Raw genomic sequence first — 16,414 nt, 5'->3', positions numbered from 1 at the left:
ATTATCAATATTACATAAGCCATGATACCAACGATGATTAAAAAAAAGAAAAAAAAGAAAAAAAAAAGCATTGATGACATATAATTTTTTATTTTAAATTTTATTTATTTTATTTTTTTTTTTCATAATACATAACATATTTAATAAGGCAGTATATACAAACCTAATTGAAAGACTCATGTTGGTATTAATTGAAACTCCCAACAAACTTCTTGACCATAATTTCCACCACTGATTAAGGGGTGTTTTGGGAGTATATTTTTGGTTTTTTTTTCTTATTTTTGTTTTTAGTGATTTTTAAAAAAAAAAATCAAAAAATTTTAAGTTTCTAAATTCAGCTTGACAAGATGACCCTGAAAATTATAGATCTTGTTTGGTTTGTATTTAAGAAAAATGTTTTGAGATAAAAAATACGAAAATTTGTTTGATTTGGTTTTTTTTCAAAAGATGTTTTAAAAAATTATTGTGAGAGAAAGTTTTGGAAAAAATGATTGATTTGATGTGTATGAGAGAGAGATTTGTTTAGAAAATTTGTAAACCAAACAAGTTTTGTAAACCAAAATGGGCCTAAGCCCACGTACACTTCTCTTCTCCCATATCCTTATTTATACTCGTCATGCAATACCAGCTTACCATACCCACTTCAGTTCCACGCTCTCTCCAGATAGAGGGGGAAAAAAACACTAGATTTTAATGGCAAACTTGTGCATCCCATGGTTTCTTTTACTTCAGTTTCTAATATTGCTAGGTCTTGAATGCGAAGCCGAAGTTCCGGCTATTATCGTGTTCGGAGATTCTTCTGTTGATGCCGGAAACAACAATCATATTCCGACCATTTTAAGAAGCGATTTCGAGCCGTATGGTCGAGACTACGTTGGGGGCCAGCCAACGGGGCGGTTCTCAAATGGCCGAATTCCGACTGATTTTATATCGGAGGCTTTTGGGCTGAGGCCCATCGTGCCGGCTTACTTGGATCCGATGTATAATATATCGGATTTCGCCATTGGAGTTACATTTGCTTCGGCTGGAAGTGGATATGACAATGCAACTTCCGATGTGCTTGTGAGTCTTCTCTCTTCACTTCACTAATTTTCATTCATTCTTGCATATGATCAGTGTATGGTTTTCTTATGCTTTTCTTACTCTATTTATCCCCATCAAATTTCTAATTACAATAACACTTGTACTTCATGGACAGGAAAAAAAAATATATATATATATATATATATATATAAATATGAATATAAAGATATATTAGTATGGTGTAATCAGAAATTCCCATGTGCATTTTACCATTTTTTTTTTTCTTGTACTATAGCCTCGTTTCAGAATAGATTATTTTAATTTTTCTTTTATTTTTTTGACTAAAATATAACATAAAAAAAAATAGTATATTTGGAATAACTTTTTAATTTTTTACTAAAAAATAGAAGAATTTTTAATTTTTTAATATAAGTTATTGACTTTTTAATTTTTTTAGTGACTTTTTAACTTTTAAACTAAAATATTGAGCTAGCAAATGAGACCCAAGTGTGTTGGAGTATCTCAGTTGTTGAGATTTGAAATTGACTCCTCTAATAATGGATGATCTTGTAGTTGTTATAATCGGTAATATTTTTATGCCTATGGTTATATAGGATTAAACTTTCTTATATAAATGATGTTAAAACTAAGGTTTGATTTAGGAATTAGCTATTTTAGTTAGTTTTTTTAATTTTTTATTAAAAAAAAGTGTAATAAATAAAAGAAATAATATGACAACTTATAATTACTTTTTAATTTTTTTAACTACAAATTGAATTTTTAAACGGGGCCTAAGATAGACCAAAACTAACCACTTGGTTGGTCATAACTCGTCGCTATTTTTGTGAACATATGCATGGTCCAATTTAACTGTATAAGTCGATTTTTTACTACTTTTCAACCCAAGTAATGTTATTTATAATTAATTAAATATTTAATAATTTGATATAATTATATTTGTAAATTATATCAGTGTAATATTATGTTTCAAAAAATACTAAAAATTCATAATTTATTTATAATAATGTAATAAGGGAGATGACGTTATATAATTGACTATATGATAAAGTAAAATTGATATGTAACATATCATATCATTATAAGTAAATTAAAAGGAGAATGTTTGAGGATCTCAATCTTTACCTTATGTTGCCTTTATCATGTATCACTCTTCGTTTTGGGTAAATAATGTATAGAAGTACTGACATTCAATCTTATTTTTGAATTTTGAATTTATATTTCTTCTTTTTATTTTATTTTATTTATATTAATTCCTATTTTCGGCCAAGCTATTGGGTTGAGTTGGCCTCTGGGTGCTATTGGGTTGGGCTGAGTTTCAAACACAGGAACTACTCAAGCCTTGTTTGAGCTAATCCAGCCTGTCTACACTGCAAACTTGGGCTGGGCAAAAACCCAAGTGCCTGGGCCGGGTCATGAGCTTTGGACCAAATAATTACAATCCAATACTGCAAGCTGTGTTTGGTTTAGTTTTTGGAAATTATTTCTACAAAAATTTCAAATCAATTTGACCAAAACAAATATATTGTAAATTATTTAAAATTTATTTTAGCCCAAATAATAGAAAATCATTTAAAAATAATTTTTTTCATTTTTTTTTCATTTTTTCCAACTAATTAGTTTTTTGAAAACCAAACAGTTTTTAGGAGTGTTTAGAAAGAGAGTTGGGCTAAAATAACCCACTAATACAAAAAATAAACTAAAATAGTTAATAACACAAAATATCACTTCTAACTTATAATCATTTCACTATTTATCTCACAACTATCAAATTAACTATAAAAAAAAATCCAGCCAACTTCCTAAATAAGACCAATGAGCTCACGTTGAAAAAGTGTCGAGAGGGAACCGAGAAGATATGGCTATTTTTTATTTAGTTTTTAGAAAAAATTTCAATTTTATTTTTAAAAATCTAAAATTTAATTTTATGAAAAAAATTCATAACTTTCATATAGTCTTAACTTTGAGAGCAAGAATAATTTTTAAAATTTAAAAATATATTTTTAATATTTGTTTTTGTTATAATGTTTAATTTTGTAATTCCTTGCAGTCTGTGATACCACTATGGAAAGAATTGGAGTACTACAAAACCTACCAAACCAAACTAAGAGCCTACCTCGGAGACCAGAAAGCCAATGAAACTTTAACCGAAGCACTATACGTAATGAGTATGGGAACAAACGACTTTCTTGAAAACTACTACACCATGAATGAAAGGCGATCACAATACAACATAGATCAGTACCAGAGTTTCCTCATTGGAATCGCCAGAAACTTCATAATGAGCCTCTACAAGCTGGGAGCTCGAAAAGTCTCCCTCGGTGGGCTTCCTCCAATGGGGTGTTTGCCGCTAGAGAGGACCACCAATTTCCAGGACGGAAACAAGTGTATGAAGAGTTACAACAATGTTGCAATGGCTTTTAATGATAAGTTGAATGGTTTGGTTGTTGAACTGAACAAGGAGTTGCCTGGGATCAAAGTGGTGATGTCCAATCCTTATTACATTTTGCTTCAAATTACTAAAAAACCTTCCTTATATGGTAAGTTAATGAGGTCTCTTTGCCTGAATTTATGTTTGTGTTTTTTAAGCTCCTAGAGCTCGTTTGGGAAGCCCACCTTGGGGCTTTTTTGGCTATGTTAGCCACAAAAAATAAAATAGACTTTTTAACTCAATAAGACAAAATATCATATCCAACTCATAATTATTACATTCTTTCTCTCACAAAAAAAGTCAAAAAATCCAAGAAATGCCAAAAGTCCTTCCCAAACCAGGCTTTTTAGCCACAGGCTAAAATAGCCAAAAAAATCAAAAAGCCAACCCACTTCCCAAACGAAGACTAAAAAACCTTCCTTATATGGTAAGTTAATGAGGTCTCTTTGCCTAAATTTATGTTTGTGTTTTTTAAGCTTTATATGCATAGTAGAATCTCTGGCATTACTAGTTATATTAGCCAACAAAAGTTTGAGAAATTTTGTAATACACAGTCTAGTCTCTAGTCATGATTTTATTGTGACATTGGTTATAACTAATTGTGATATTAATTATGATTGATTTATAATCTATTGAGGTTGAGTGGGTCTACTAACCAGAGGAAGAAAAAGAAAAGGAAAAAACAATGATCAAGATTCACTTATGCTATATAGGTCCACAATAAAAATTTCAAATATTAGCCTTTGATTTATTATTGTAGTCTTTGATATCATTGTTTACTAGACGTATCTTTTATCTCCTCCTTCCCCTTTCTCCCACACTCTATAATTTAAACTAGAAAAGACGGAAAGAAAGAATATTTAAAGACTAACTAGAGTGTATGTAAAAATTGATGAGTTAAAATAAATAATAAAAAATACTTTTTGTTTATCTATTTTGATTAATATTTGCTGGAGATGCTCTAAGCGTACATATTAATTGGCAGGGTTTGATGAAGCAGCAGTAGCATGTTGCGGTACAGGAATGTTCGAGATGGGGTATGCATGTGATCAGATCAATCCATTCACCTGCACTGATGCAAGCAAGTTTGTTTTCTGGGATTCCTTTCATCCCACAGAGAAAACAAATCAACTAATTGTTCAATATTTGTTTAACACTACTTTGTATAAGTTTCTTTGATTTGTCATTGGGAGTGAAGATGAGTAGCTAACTAGGTTTTCATATGGTGGTGAATAATCAAATGTTAAGTATGGCCATATACTATCGTGTATAGATGATGCAGTATTAAGAACTAGGTCTTCTCTTTTGTTATCATGGAGAGTTGATTAGCTATTTGGTTTTCTATAATTTTTATAAATAAAATGGTAGTGGTTAATTAATAAAATCCTCTCCTAAGTTTGAAAATCATGAAAATGTTTATTTATTTATATACAATTTGTTATAAAAATAGTACCAAACTATTTGAAATATATAATTTAAAAATATGTAAACGATTTTTGGGCAAAACCAAAAATAAATTAAATTGACAAAATAATGTAACCAAACTTATATCACATAAATAGATAAAACCTGATCAAGTCGAGTGTGTGACACTCTTTCCTTAAGACAGATTCGTCCTCCGACCGGTGCTTAGGATTCAATGGACGTCTATCTCCCAAGATACAACGATCAATGTCTTGCATTAGTAATACTACTATTGCAAGCCTAGCGAACTTTGCTATGAAAGTACTCTCTTAATAGGAAAATTAGACTCAGGAAATATGAAGAATAAATACAAAGTGAAGAAGAATGACAATTCACTATCCAAAATGTTATGGGGAGATGGAATATATAGACTTCTGTGTGACTCTTCAGAAAAGTTGTGATCCTTCAAAAGGACACACCCTTTCATCTCACGAGACACAACCATTGGAGTAAATTTTAATTCAAATTTTCCAACAATCCCCCACATGAATGAAATTTACAGAAAGGACATGCAACAACATGCAGACAAAGAGAGAGTACATTTAAGAAAATATCTTGCATCGAGATAGGTAGCTTTCGGCTTTGAACCTTCCCTAGTGAAAGTCTATCGGACTTATTAGCTAATCAGTGGACGTGATGCCTTGAACTGTTCAGCCGTTTATGTAAGCCAAGACAATAGAAATCGCACAGAATATCTCCAGACACAGTTTAGTTCTCACGGTTGTGCCCATTTTGGCCTTGGGCAAGCCCTGGTGTTTCATGAGTGTTTGAGAAAATTTAGCCTTATCAATTCTCATAGAAGCGGCCCCTTCACACTCATATAGGTGATCCTTATTTCGAGTCTCTTAAATACTCCTCTTGAAAGATACCCCTCTAGGTTTTTTTCAAGATATAAGTAATCATTAAAAGCATAGCTTACCCTAAATCCCCTACATACAACACATGTTGTAGATATCACTCTCATCATAGGAATGGATAAGAGATAGACTCCTTTAGTGATTTTTGACGAGCCACACATAACTTAGTTGTCCCTTTGAACTTAGCTCTTGGGATCTCCAGTCATCTAAGTAGGGTTACCATTATGATGACTTTGGTGTAATAGGCTTTAATCACATTCCTCTCGATGAACTTTCCCTCATTTGCTCTCTGGTCAAACTTTTTATTTAGCGGCCGCTATTTTTCATTTGACCTTCTACATTATATATCATTGGTGGATCCATTATATTATCCTTAGACAATATTCACAACTGAAAGCAAATGTCCTACGATATTAAGTCTTTGATTACACCGAGACTTACCGTTACTCTATGTCACTCCCATTTTCAAATTTAAAATAATAAACATAGAGTTGTTCCTTTAGGAGTTAATGAAACTATTTTTGCTTCTACTCCAACTTTGTCCTATAGAAAGAATTGAGATTCTTTTGTGGACCTACAATCAGAACCGTTACTTTGGTAAAATACACCAAGCACCTCCACATTTTAAGCATTCCAAGAAAACTTAATTTCTCTTACTGATGTATAATTACAAAAAATATTAATACACCCCCACAATTCTGAGATAAATCAGAATATATCATTAATTGGCGTGCTTGAACTAAATAACAAGATGTAAATTGCTTTGTGAATATAATCACAATACTAATTTGTCTAAAAGACAATTAGACTTCATAACTTGCTTTTGCAGTACAAGAAGGAATGACTAATACCGGTTATGGCCACAACACTTTGTCAAATAACATTTCTTTAGCCATGATTAATTTCTTTTTGTTTACTGCAACCCTTAATTCCAATCTCAACATGGAATGTAAATATTACTGTATAAATACATTTACATCTTATTTGTCTTATCCAGTATTGGTGACTACGTCGACAATTACCAAAGTGTCTTTTTCCCATGAAATATTTTAATTCATATAATATTTCATTACGGATCAGTCGCCACACCAATTTTAGTCATTATTCTAAAGAATAGTTAGAATTCCTCTTATGTCAAAACACATAGATTCACATTTTTATCAACATTTTAACAAATAAATGACATCCATTTATAATACACCACAAACCAAATTGATATTAATTGTCAACTCTACAACATATGTAGACATGGACAAAATTAACAAGTCAATCATACTGCATAATTTTCCCATTAATCTCTCTCTCCCACATTTGTGATAATACATAAATTAACACAAACAACATGATTCATTTCCAGACAAGTGACACATTTACAAATAATAACTCATAAAAATATATATGGGGACAAAAATGGAATTGTCTCTTTTAATTCAAAAGGTAAATTCTCACATTAAGAATATGATTCATGGCTTAACCAAGTCTACCACACAAGTGAAATAAAGATTGAAGACATCCTATCTCACCAAATTTGAAGTTACTTTAAAAATAACTTTCAGTAGATTATTAAAAAATAATAATCAACACAACAGATGCCTCAAACTACTGTGATGGTATTTGTTTTGAATCATAGATTGACCAATCAATATAAAATTTCCATTCAAATACAAATTACGTAAATTAGAAATTCTAATTTAATAACATTTAGAAAATTTACCAACTATATAATAAATATACTCTATATTTTCTCAAACTTCAAGAGATCACCAACCAAAAGTAATATCTTGATTTTTATAATTAAAATCATAACTTGATTTTAAAATATATTCTTGAAACTTCCACAAATAATCTTGTGCGCAATTTATTAAAATAAACCATGAATATAAATTTGAAACCTTAGACCCAATGACTTAAATCCAATATATGGATTTAACCACTTCAAACCAGGCATAAAAAAAACAATATATTGTTTTAGGTCTTTATATAATAAAATTGGACCCATTTCTTTTATATCCATAACAATTTTCCATACACAGGGCACTATAAACAAGTAAATCCATTTATAAGCCCATTACATAGAGTAACGATTAGCCCAAGTCCAAAAATAAATTTGTGAAAAGATGCCAACGATTCCATTATACACCATTCGATAGTGTATCACCATATGATCTTGATTATATATAAATACTGATATTCTTATGTATATAGGTATCTCTCAATAGAAACCTTCAATTAGTGTAAGTAAATCAAAATCCCAAGTATATAACATATACTATTTTAATTGGAAGTAGATTGAAGGGAAATCTGTCTTTAACAAATTCTATACGACCAACATACGATTACGGCTAACGGAACCGAACGGAATTACGACAAAACGCTGAACAGGACGTTATACACAACGACAATCACAACATTTACAATTTGCCTTTTAATTCCCTCGCTCACCAATCATAAACATGATAGATATAACAAATTACATATATAAATATATATATACACACATGCACAGAAACATTTTGACAAGATTAGATGATAAAGAGAACATACACGATTATACAACAGTTCAAAAATTTATGTTAAACCCAAAAACAGAGATGAAATTTCTGTATATTTAACCAAAAATTGAAATTTGTAAACCCATATTTTGATATACATAGATTCATATCAATTCTTTAGATTCACCACAAATATATCAAAGATGATTCTCCAATTACAATTATGGGATAAAGACATACAAAACCGTATACATAGATGTGATGTTCATACATTTGCGATTGTACAAAATACATGCATAAGAACCAAAACTAGAACTGTTCGAGTTTCGGTACAAAATCAAAACAGTTCGAAAATCGACATAGCAAACAAATAACATGAAATAAAGTGAATTATTTATTCAGATAGAAATTGAGCAAATATGATTTGTCAAGGAACATAAACAATTTCTATCTTTAACAGGTTTTCATAACAGAGTACTATAAGTGTTTTACCAAAAACAAAAACTACAACCAGAACAATTTCGGTTAAATACACACCGTACACAATAAAATCTTCGTAAATAAACAAATCAGACATAACATAAGGACATACAAAAATCAAACAAACACCAATGTAACAACATTTATTAGTTCTGTTGTTCATGAACACCGTTTCACAAAATTCAAAACCTGTATGAAAGTAGTTACTAAAGCAACCAACCAAAAATAAATTGATGTCTGGTAGATTCAAACTACTTATAAGTTATAACCGGAACTGTTTTAACAATGATAAATCTATTTAACAACAGTTCTAATAATATTTGCCCAAAAATTATATATATGGATAAATATGTCTTAAGATTGTTAGAAAAATAGTACCAAACTATTTGAAATATATAATTTAAAAATATGTAAACGATTTTTGGGCAAAACCAAAAATAAATTAAATTGACAAAATAATGTAACCAAACTTACATTACATAAATAGATAAAACCTAATCGAGTCGAGTGTGTGACACTATTTCCTTAAGACAAATTCGTCCTCCCACCAGTGCTTAGGATTCAATGGATCTCCCAGGATACAACGATCAATGTCTTACACTAGCAGCACTACTATTACAAGCCTAGCGAACTTTGCTGTGCATGTACTTTCTTAATAGGAAAATTAGACTCGGAAAATATGAAGAATAAATGCAAAGTGAAGAAGAATGACAATTCACTATCCAAAATGTTGTAAGGGAAATGGAATATATAGACTTCTATGTGACTCTTCAAAAAAGTTGTGATCCTTCAAAAGGACACACCCTTTCATCTCAAGAGACACAACCATTAGAGTAAATTTTAATTCAAATTTTCCAACACAATTAACCATGATGTACCCCTTTTTCCTTATAAAGTTTTGATTAAAGATTTGAGATTTTTCTATAAGACCTATTATCTATAAAGCTTTAACTGCCGTTGTATTGAACTAAACAGTTGACTTAATGAATTAGATACTTTTAAACACTTATAATTCATAAAGGTAAAACTAACAATTACGTAATAAAAAATGACTTTATTGTTTAAATATTTTTAAAAGCATCTGCCTAAAATTATAATATATCATCTGTTAAATTATAATTTATTTTCTGGTCTTACAATTTTATCAAACTGGTTCAAAGTTGTCAAAAGACTCAAATGCCAACAATCATAGAAAGAAAACAAAGCTAAGGACTTTCTACTTTTGATTACAACCTCGTTTTGATTACCGCTCAATTCAAATATTAAGTTTCAAACAAACATTGAATTGTGAACCACCGAGTTAGGAGTTGTTAGAGAAGAGTCAAATACTTTTCTATTTTTTTATTTTTTTAAAATTATATTATTTTTTTATATATCTTTTTATAAAAAGATAAAAAAAAATCATTTATTTAAAAATTTCCCAACAACCTCTATTCCAATTTTCCAAGACTTTTTTATTTTACCAGGAGATTAGTAGTTGTCAAAAATATGTACTCAGAATTAAGTATAAAAAAATAATATTTAATTTAAATTTAATTCATGAATGTATTGCAAGATGACCACATAACCTTAGGGGACATCATGAGTTCAATTCTTTTTAGGAGAAGTTGAATTAGTGCGACAAATCCATTTGGTTTAGTTTTGAAATTATGATTTGAATGCGGAGTTGTGATTTAAGTGTGGAATTGAGTTGAATTTTAAAAAGAGAAAATTAGTTTGATTATGAGTTTTGAAAAGAATTTTTAAATTTTGAAAAGAGTTTTGAGTTTTGAAAAACGTTTTGAGTTGTATTTTGAGTTTTGAGTTTTTTAATTTTCAGTTGTATTTTGAAATTTTTTAGATTTATTTTTTTAAAATATTAAAAAATGTTTAAAAATTTTTTATCTTAAATATACAATTTTTATTTAAATTTTTTTAAATTTTTTTATTTTAAATATTTTGTTTTATTTTGTAAACATTTTAATTTTTTAATTTTAATATTTTAAACTCAAAACACAATTCTACACTCAAATCGTAACCAAACACATAACTCAAAACTCAATTCAAAAACTATTTTAGCCACAAAAAAGCAAAATAGGTTTTTTCCCAATAAGACATAACTCAAAACTCCACAATACTTTCAAAATTTCACAATACTTTCAAAACTCCACACTTAAATCGTAACTAAACACACGACTCAAAGCTCAAGCTTCGTTTGGGAAGCAAAAGTTGGGGCTTTTTTTGCTATTTTAGCCACAAAAAACAAAACAGGTTTTTTAGCCCAATAAGACAAAACACCACATCCAACCCATAATCATTACATTCTTTCTCTCACAAAAAGCCAAAAAAGCCTAAAGCCTATCCCAAACCTGTCTTTTTAGCCCCAAGCAAAAAAAGCCAAAAAAAACCAAAAAACCAACCCAATTCAAAAACTATTTTCAAAACTTATAATCAAACACATAATTCGAAACTCCACACTACTTTCAAAATTCTACACTCAAATCGTAATCAAACATATAGAAAAAAAATTAAAATATTTAAAAACATATTTATAGAATAAAAAATATTTAAAATAAAAAAAATTAATTTTTAATATTTAAAAAAAAAATAAAATATTTTAAAAAAATACAGTACACAAATGTATAAAATGTAGCGCAAATTAAAATAAATAAATAAATATTTAAAATATAAAATATTTACCCTAAAAAATATAAAAAATTGTTAAATATTTTAAAAAAATAAATCAAAAAATTTCAAAATATAACTCAAAACTCAAAATTCTTTTTAAAACTCATAATCAAACAAATTTTTTCTTTTCAAAACTCAACTTAAAATTCAAAATACGCCTCCACACTCAAATCATGATTTTAAAAATAATTTTAAAAAATAAAATAAAAAAATAAATTTGATGGGACTTAAGGCTTGGTTTGGTTGGGTTTGGGTTTAGAGTTTTGAGAAGGGTTTAATTTTGAGTTTTGAAAAGAGTTTTAAATTGTATGTTTTGTTATGAGTTTTGAACATAATTTTTTAATTGAGTTTTGAGTAGTTTTGAATTATATGTTTGATTATGAGTTTTGAAATTTTTTTTTATTAGAATCATAATTCCAAAATTGAACCAAGCGCAACCTTAATGCTTTACAAATGGTGGGGAGGCTAACTTTCATAAGTAATAATTTAACAATTAAAAATTAATTTTCATCGATTAAAATAAAAATTGGTCACATAGTGAATTTTGTCAGTAATATTTATTCATTTGATTTTTTTTATTAATTTTAATATTTATAGGATGTAAGTATTTACTTATTATTAATTTTAATTTAATAACAAACAACTAATTTTCATCAATAAAAAAAAATCACGTAGCGAATTTTGTTAATAATATATTTACTCATTCGATGTTTTTTTATTAATTTTAGTATTTATAGGATGTAGGTATTTACTGTACTTATAATTCAATTTTCAAATTTCAATCTCATTCAAATCTTGAGGACTTTCTTCTTGTTCCACTACAAGAAAAGTGGGCTTAAAAGACGGAATCATTTGCGATGGCACACTTGCCGTCTCAAAAAGTGACTTTTTGTGACGGCACAACTTGCTGTCCCAAAAAATGTGAGTTTTTGCAACGGCACAATTTGCTGTGGCAGAAAAATATAGTATTTGTGATGGCAGAAAATGCTATCCCGAAAAATGAGAGTATTTGCGATGGCAAAAATTGTTGTCGCAAAAAAAGGAGAGTATTTGCTACGGTAAAGATTGCTACCGCGAAAAAATAAAGCTTTTGCGACGGCACCAATTGCAGTTGCAAAAAAAAAAAAAGTTAGTTTTTTGTGACTGTAATAGATACCGTTGCAAAAAAAAAAAAAAAAAAAAAAGTAAAAAAAAATATTGTGGCTTTGAAACGGCTTCATATATATACAATCACAAAATGGTTTGAATAAATGCAAAAGTATTTTTCTATCGCAAAAAAAATTAAAAAAAATTACGTCGTCTTACTCTTTTGATATAACATTTCTCTTTTCACAAATTTTTTCATCTTCTTGTCTCTCTATCTCTGTCTTTTTCTTCTCTTTCTCTCTATCACTCATTACTCTTCTCTGTTTGTTTATCTCTCTATGTCTCTCGCTCATCTCTCCTCTCTATCTCTCTCATCTATCTTCTCTCTCTGTTTCTCTCGCTCATCTCTCTTCTATCTATCTCTCTCATCTCTTTGTCTCTCTCGCTCATCTCTCTTCTCTTTCTGTCTCTCTCTTTTTCTATGTCCCTCTCTCGTTCATCTCTTTTCGCTCTCTCTCTCTCTTTGTCTATCTCTCGTTCATCTCTTGTTTCTCTCTATTTTTCTGTTTCTATCTCTATCTCTTTCTCTCTCTGTTTCTCTCTCACTCATCAATCTTCTTTCTCTATTTCTCTCTCTATCTGTCTATTTGTTTGTCTGTCTGCCTCTCTCTCTCCCCCATTATGTTCGCCTTGCTCACTCTCTTCCTTCCATCTTCTCTATGTACCAAGCTCCCTCTCAATTTATCAATCCACTACAAGAAAATACATTTTTAGCAACCACTATATCTCTCTCACTTATCACCTTATCTCTGTCTCTGTCTCTCTATCTCTCTCTTCTCTATCTGTCTCTCACTCATCTCTCTTTCTCACACCAACCATCTCCTCTACCACCTTCACTACTACTACAAATGCCATTCCATTACCACCGCTGCTACCATTGTTGCCACTCTACCTCTACGACTACCATTACTACCACCATCGCCACAACTTCACTATTTCTCCACTCGCGTGAGACGCGTTTGGATTTGTTCACTATTTCTCTTCTCGCATGAGACGCATTTGGATTTGTTCACTATTTCTTCTCTCGCGTGAGACATGTTCAGATTTTTTCACCATATTTTCTCCTTTCATATGAGATGCGTTAGGTTGTTGATTTACTCGGTTAAAAACATCAGGTGCGCCTGATGTTCACACAATTTTTCCTCCTTTTGCGTAAGATGCGTTAGGTTGTTGATTTACTCAGTTAAAAACATCAGGTGCGCCTGGTGTTCACATCATCTTTCCTCCTCTTGCGTGAGACGTGTTTGGATTTCAAGTTCATTATTTGTGTTATTGCACATTTGCATGCGATGTACCCCTCTTTCATTTGTGCGGTATGCATATTTATATGCGATGCATCCCCTTCTTTCATTTGTGTGGTATGCACATTTATAAGCGATGCATCTCTTTTTTATTTGTGCGGTATGCACATTTGTATGCGATGCACCCCTCTTTCATTTGTGCGGTATGCACATTTGTATGCGATGTACCTCCTTCTTTCATTTGTGCGATATGCACATTTGTATGCGATGCACCCCATTCTTTCATTTGTGTGGTATACACATTTGTATGCGATGTACCCCCTTCTTTCATATGTGTGGTATGTACATTTGTATGCGATGCACCCCTTTCTTTTATTTGTGCGGTATGCATATTTGTATGCGATGCACCCTCTTTTATTTTATATCATTTGCATGAGACTTGCCTCAATATACATTACATCTTGCATTGTACACATCATACATTTCCAAAATAAAAGAAGAAAAAGAAAAAAATCGACTTTCATTTGCATTAGCATATCATTTGCATAGTTGCATGTAGCATCACTTGGCTACAATCTATTCGCATCACCATTTAACACAGTTTCAGTTGGCTCCCACTTTTTGGGTTGTAAAAACCATTCGTTTGTACTGACTCTTTTTCAGGATAACGAAACTATCCCTTTCTCGAGTTGGCAATCCAATCCATTATTGGTTAATACCTCCCTTTTCTTGGGTTATTGGTTAAGACTATCCCTTGGTTAATACCTTCCTCATTTTGAGCCTATCCATCAGTTACATTTCGTTCTCTTACGTGGATGTATTCGGGTTGTATCCCTTGTTATGCTTTATATTATTTGTTGTATTGCATTAGTCATGTACTTTTTCAAAAAAGACAAAAAAAAAAAAAAAGAGTTCAATTTTCAATTGCATATCATTTACATTCTGCTCCTAAAGTACGCAGGTTTGATTCCTTACAAAGGGATACGTAGGTAACCTTCCGGTTCAACCACTTGCATTGCATCTTATTTGTTTGGCCAAGTCTTATGGCCTTGTCAAAAGGGTCGTCTTCGGGCTTTGACATTCACTCACGTCATGAAATGACTTCGAGCTCTGTCAAAGAGGGGCAACTGTAGACACCCCATTTTGACCTGTCCTAAGACATGGGCTCTTTCTGTTGATTACCCGATAATGACAATCAGAATGTGTTCCCTAGCAGTCCTTAACAAGAAACGTAGAATTTGAGCTTTAATCCCAACTTTTACACATTTATGGCCAAACTATTTTAGACCTTAAAACCCTCTTTTCAAAATATTTTTTCAAATGTTTCTACAATGTTCTAAGGCTCCTATTTCAATTAAAATATTGCACTTTTCAGTAAACCGAGTAAGGACAAAGTGGAAACAAATGGAAGGGATGTGAACTCTTTGAAAAAAATATTTAAAAACATTTTCTTTATAGGTTTGGATAAGTTTGGATTTGAAGGAAACATGAGGGGATGGAAGAAAACTGGTTTAGGAAAAGAATGAGCATCAAATCATTAAAAAGGAAATGAACAGCCTTTACTAAATTAGGCATTTCTCTTTGTACACTTAGAATTTAGACGTGAAGCTATTACCATTGGAAAGTATACTTCTGGGGCTTCAATTTAGACCCAAGAACCACCTAAAACCAAGTTTGGATAAGTGAGATATGCCCATTTGAAATTGGGTTTAAAAGTAGATTTTGTTGACCTTGCCCGAAGGAAATGAACAGCCTTCACTAAATTAGGCATATCTCTTTGTACACTTGGAATTTATATGTGAAGCCGCCACCATTGGAAACTAGACTTCTGGGGTTTCAATTTAGACCCAAGAACCACCTAAAACCAAAGTCCATATAAGGGAGATATGCCTATTTGAAGTTGAGCTTAATAGCAGATTTTGTTGACTCGGCCCAAAACAACAGCAGGCCCTTTTTTTCAGTTTTGGCTCGGTAGGGACACCCCATTAAGCCATTTTTTGATCCATTCAAGTGTACCCACTCATCCTTCATTATTTCCATTCACCGTCCATTGTCAAAAAGAAGTTTTGTTTACATCCATAAAGGAGTATCCCATGCAACCACCTTGAAAATTTGTCCTGTTATCACATTCTTGTCTCCCACCTTCTTTTGGACCTTTACTCTCCCTCATTGCCTATATAGAATGATCATATTGCAAGAGATAGAGAGAACCACGAAATTGAAGAGAAATGAGTGAGAAAATGGTGAAAAAAGAGGGAAAATTTGAGTTTTTGAGCAAAAAATACTCTTATTTTCCATATACACCTCATACCTTCCATACAAACTGAAATTCTATCTTCCTTACAACCAAAACTCCTCCAAAAATTCTGAAATAGCTAAATTTCAATAGTGATTGATCAAAGGAAAGAGTGAGTGTTGTTAAAAGTGAGAAAAAATAAGAGAGTTAGCCACTTTTCCACCATACATAGCCAAAGTTCCATTCTAGTTTCAAATTGAGGATTGAGAACACACTTCCTAAACTTGAGGGTGATCAAGAGGAAGTTCGGGAATAAAGAAGTTCAATCTTTCTTTGAAATGTGAGTTTCTAGTCTTTCA

General features: G+C 30.9%; 1 protein-coding gene across 1 annotated transcript; it reads left to right on the top strand.

Annotated features, from left to right (window-relative positions):
- Positions 1-624: 624 nt before the first annotated feature.
- On the top strand, positions 625-4,856 carry LOC145797265 (GDSL esterase/lipase At2g04570-like). Its single transcript, XM_082883980.1, has 3 exons — positions 625-1,062; positions 3,092-3,581; positions 4,458-4,856. Exons 1-3 carry the CDS (start codon positions 694-696, stop codon positions 4,649-4,651), a joined length of 1,053 nt encoding a protein of 350 aa, XP_082740106.1. The 5' UTR covers positions 625-693; the 3' UTR covers positions 4,652-4,856.
- Positions 4,857-16,414: the final 11,558 nt, after the last annotated feature.

Source organism: Camellia sinensis, chromosome 8 (assembly GCF_055761805.1).
Source record: "Camellia sinensis isolate YWXY chromosome 8, ASM5576180v1, whole genome shotgun sequence".
Taxonomy (NCBI): domain Eukaryota; kingdom Viridiplantae; phylum Streptophyta; class Magnoliopsida; order Ericales; family Theaceae; genus Camellia; species Camellia sinensis.
The sequence above is the reverse complement of the archived record's forward strand: the minus strand, read 5'-3'. Positions and strand labels throughout refer to the sequence as shown.

Excerpts from the sequence above, each read along its gene's own strand:
- LOC145797265 (XM_082883980.1), top strand. The coding sequence starts at position 694 with ATGGCAAACTTGTGCATCCCATGGTTTCTTTTACTTCAGTTTCTAATA. Across the intron at positions 1,063-3,091 it reads ATGCAACTTCCGATGTGCTT|TCTGTGATACCACTATGGAA; the intron begins GTGAGTCTTCTC and ends AATTCCTTGCAG. Across the intron at positions 3,582-4,457 it reads TAAAAAACCTTCCTTATATG|GGTTTGATGAAGCAGCAGTA; the intron begins GTAAGTTAATGA and ends ATTAATTGGCAG.